The sequence below is a fragment of the Pristiophorus japonicus genome, chromosome 12 (assembly GCF_044704955.1).
Source record: "Pristiophorus japonicus isolate sPriJap1 chromosome 12, sPriJap1.hap1, whole genome shotgun sequence".
Classification (NCBI taxonomy): Eukaryota; Metazoa; Chordata; class Chondrichthyes; family Pristiophoridae; genus Pristiophorus; species Pristiophorus japonicus.
In genome coordinates, this window is record NC_091988.1 from 53,085,190 (window position 1) to 53,087,713 (window position 2,524).

General features: G+C 64.1%; 1 protein-coding gene across 4 annotated transcripts in view; it reads left to right on the top strand.

Moving 5' to 3' along the window:
* Positions 1-204: 204 nt before the first annotated feature.
* The window catches only part of LOC139277257 (interleukin-17 receptor C-like), an 82,913-nt gene continuing 80,593 nt past the window's right edge, over positions 205-2,524 (top strand). For 2 of the 4 annotated variants that reach the window (XM_070895475.1, XM_070895477.1), the window contains exon 1: positions 206-778. In XM_070895475.1, the coding sequence (XP_070751576.1) occupies positions 680-778 (99 nt within the window). In that variant the 5' untranslated portion in view covers positions 206-679. Of the gene's footprint in view, positions 779-2,524 lie in introns of all 4 variants that reach the window. The other 2 variants (XM_070895476.1, XM_070895478.1) reach the window with 2 other exon arrangements.

Below are 2,524 nucleotides of genomic sequence, written 5' to 3' on the forward strand. Positions count from 1 at the left end.
AGTGCTTTTCACGACCACCGGACGTCTTAATGCGCTTTACAGCCAATGAAATACTTGCGGAGTGTAGTCATTGTTGTAATAGGGGAAATAAGTGCAAGTCTAGTTTTCTTTCGAAACGTCGGATTGACAAGATAAGTTTAGTCAGTTTATAGAGAGGCACTTGGACTCTGGAGTTGCCCTTTCGACCCGAGCTTCAGCTTGTGAGCAGCCTTTCAAGTGTCGGGCTGTAGGACCCAGTGGAATCGGGCTAGCCTCCAGGAGGAGCACTTGACACCTGTTACGTTAATTCGCCAGAACGACATCGGGACTAGGACTGGGAGGCAAAGGCTGGCACTGGGAGCTGTGGGGACACCCGGTCAGGGCGGGGGGCAGCGCCACTTGACCGAGCTACTGGCGGCTGTGGGACCCGGATGACTGACTGAGGGAAGTTCAGCCTCAGGATCCTGACTGCAAGAGAGAGAGAGATAGAGACAGTATCAGCGACAAAACAATCCACAACTTGTCTCACATTTTTGTCTGAACTTTTTAATCCTCGGATTTTTGTGTGTGTTTTTGTGGGAACTTTGTGTCTGATGGGAACAGTCACTTAGTGAGATGGGACTGGGATTCCGAGAAACTGGACAACGTAATACGATCGAAAGCGAACCTATTTTCTCTCCTTCAAAACAACAGCCAGTCCATGGCAACGCCGGCGATTTGGTCGATCCTGTGCCTCACTGTCGTCTTCTGCCTGGAGAAGTTCGAAGGACCCTTGTTTGAAGCCACCTGCCCCCATGAGGTGAGACTTGGACCTTATTCTGGACCTTGATCTTCCCTCACCCCTCCCTCCCTCCCTCCCTCCCTCTCTCCACCTCCACCCCCCTCCCTCCCTCCCTCGACACCCCTCCCTCCCTCTCTCCACCTCCACCCCCCTCCCTCCCTCCCTCGACACCCCTCCCTCCCTCCCTCCCTCCCTCGACCCCCCCTCCCTCCCTCTCTTCACCCCCCCTCACTCCCTCCCTCTCTTCACCCCCCCTCCCTCCCTCTCTTCACCACCCCTCCCTCCCTCTCTTCACCCCCCCTCCCTCCCTCTCTTCACCCCCCTCCCTCCCTCTCTTCACCCCCCCTCCCTCCCTCTCTTCACCCCCCCTCCCTCCCTCTCTTCACCCCCCCTCCCTCCCTCTCTTCACCCCCCCCTCCCTCCCTCTCTTCACCCCCCCTCCCTCCCTCTCTTCACCCCCCCTCCCTCCCTCTCTTCACCCCCCCTCCCTCCCTCCCTCTCTTCACCCCCCCTCCCTCCCTCCCTCTCTTCACCCCCCCTCCCTCCCTCCCTCTCTTCACCCCCCCTCCCTCCCTCCCTCTCTTCACCCCCCCTCCCTCCCTCCCTCTCTTCACCCCCCCTCCCTCCCTCCCTCTCTTCACCCCCCCTCCCTCCCTCCCTCTCTTCACCCCCCCTCCCTCCCTCCCTCCCTCTCTTCACCCCCCTCCCTCCCTCCCTCTCTTCACCCCCCCTCCCTCCCTCCCTCCCTCTCTTCACCCCCCCTCCCTCCCTCTCTTCACCCCCCCTCCCTCCCTCTCTTCACCCCCCCTCCCTCCCTCTCTTCACCCCCCTCCCTCCCTCCCTCTCTTCACCCCCCCTCCCTCCCTCCCTCCCCCTCCCTCTCTTCACCCCCCCTCCCTCCCTCTCTTCACCCCCCCTCCCTCCCTCTCTTCACCCCCCCCCTCCCTCCCTCTCTTCACCCCCCCCTCCCTCCCTCTCTTCACCCCCCCCTCCCTCCCTCTCTTCACCCCCCCCCTCCCTCCCTCTCTTCACCCCCCCTCCCTCCCTCTCTTCACCCCCCCCTCCCTCCCTCTCTTCACCCCCCCTCCCTCCCTCTCTTCACCCCCCCTCCCTCCCTCTCTTCACCCCCCCTCCCTCCCTCTCTTCACCCCCCCCTCCCTCCCTCTCTTCACCCCCCCCCTCCCTCCCTCTCTTCACCCCCCCCCTCCCTCCCTCTCTTCACCCCCCCCCTCCCTCCCTCTCTTCACCCCCCCCTCCCTCCCTCTCTTCACCCCCCCCTCCCTCCCTCTCTTCACCCCCCCCTCCCTCCCTCTCTTCACCCCCCCCTCCCTCCCTCTCTTCACCCCCCCCTCCCTCCCTCTCTTCACCCCCCCCTCCCTCCCTCTCTTCACCCCCCCCTCCCTCCCTCTCTTCACCCCCCCCTCCCTCCCTCTCTTCACCCCCCCCTCCCTCCCTCTCTTCACCCCCCCCTCCCTCCCTCTCTTCACCCCCCCCTCCCTCCCTCTCTTCACCCCCCCCTCCCTCCCTCTCTTCACCCCCCCCTCCCTCCCTCTCTTCACCCCCCCCCTCCCTCTCTTCACCCCCCCCTCCCTCCCTCTCTTCACCCCCCCCTCCCTCCCTCTCTTCACCCCCCCTCCCTCCCTTCACCCCCCCTCCCTCCCTCTCTTCACCCCCCCCTCCCTCCCTCTCTTCACCCCCCCCTCCCTCCCTCTCTTCACCCCCCCCTCCCTCCCTCTCTTCACCCCCCCCTCCCTCCCTCTCTTC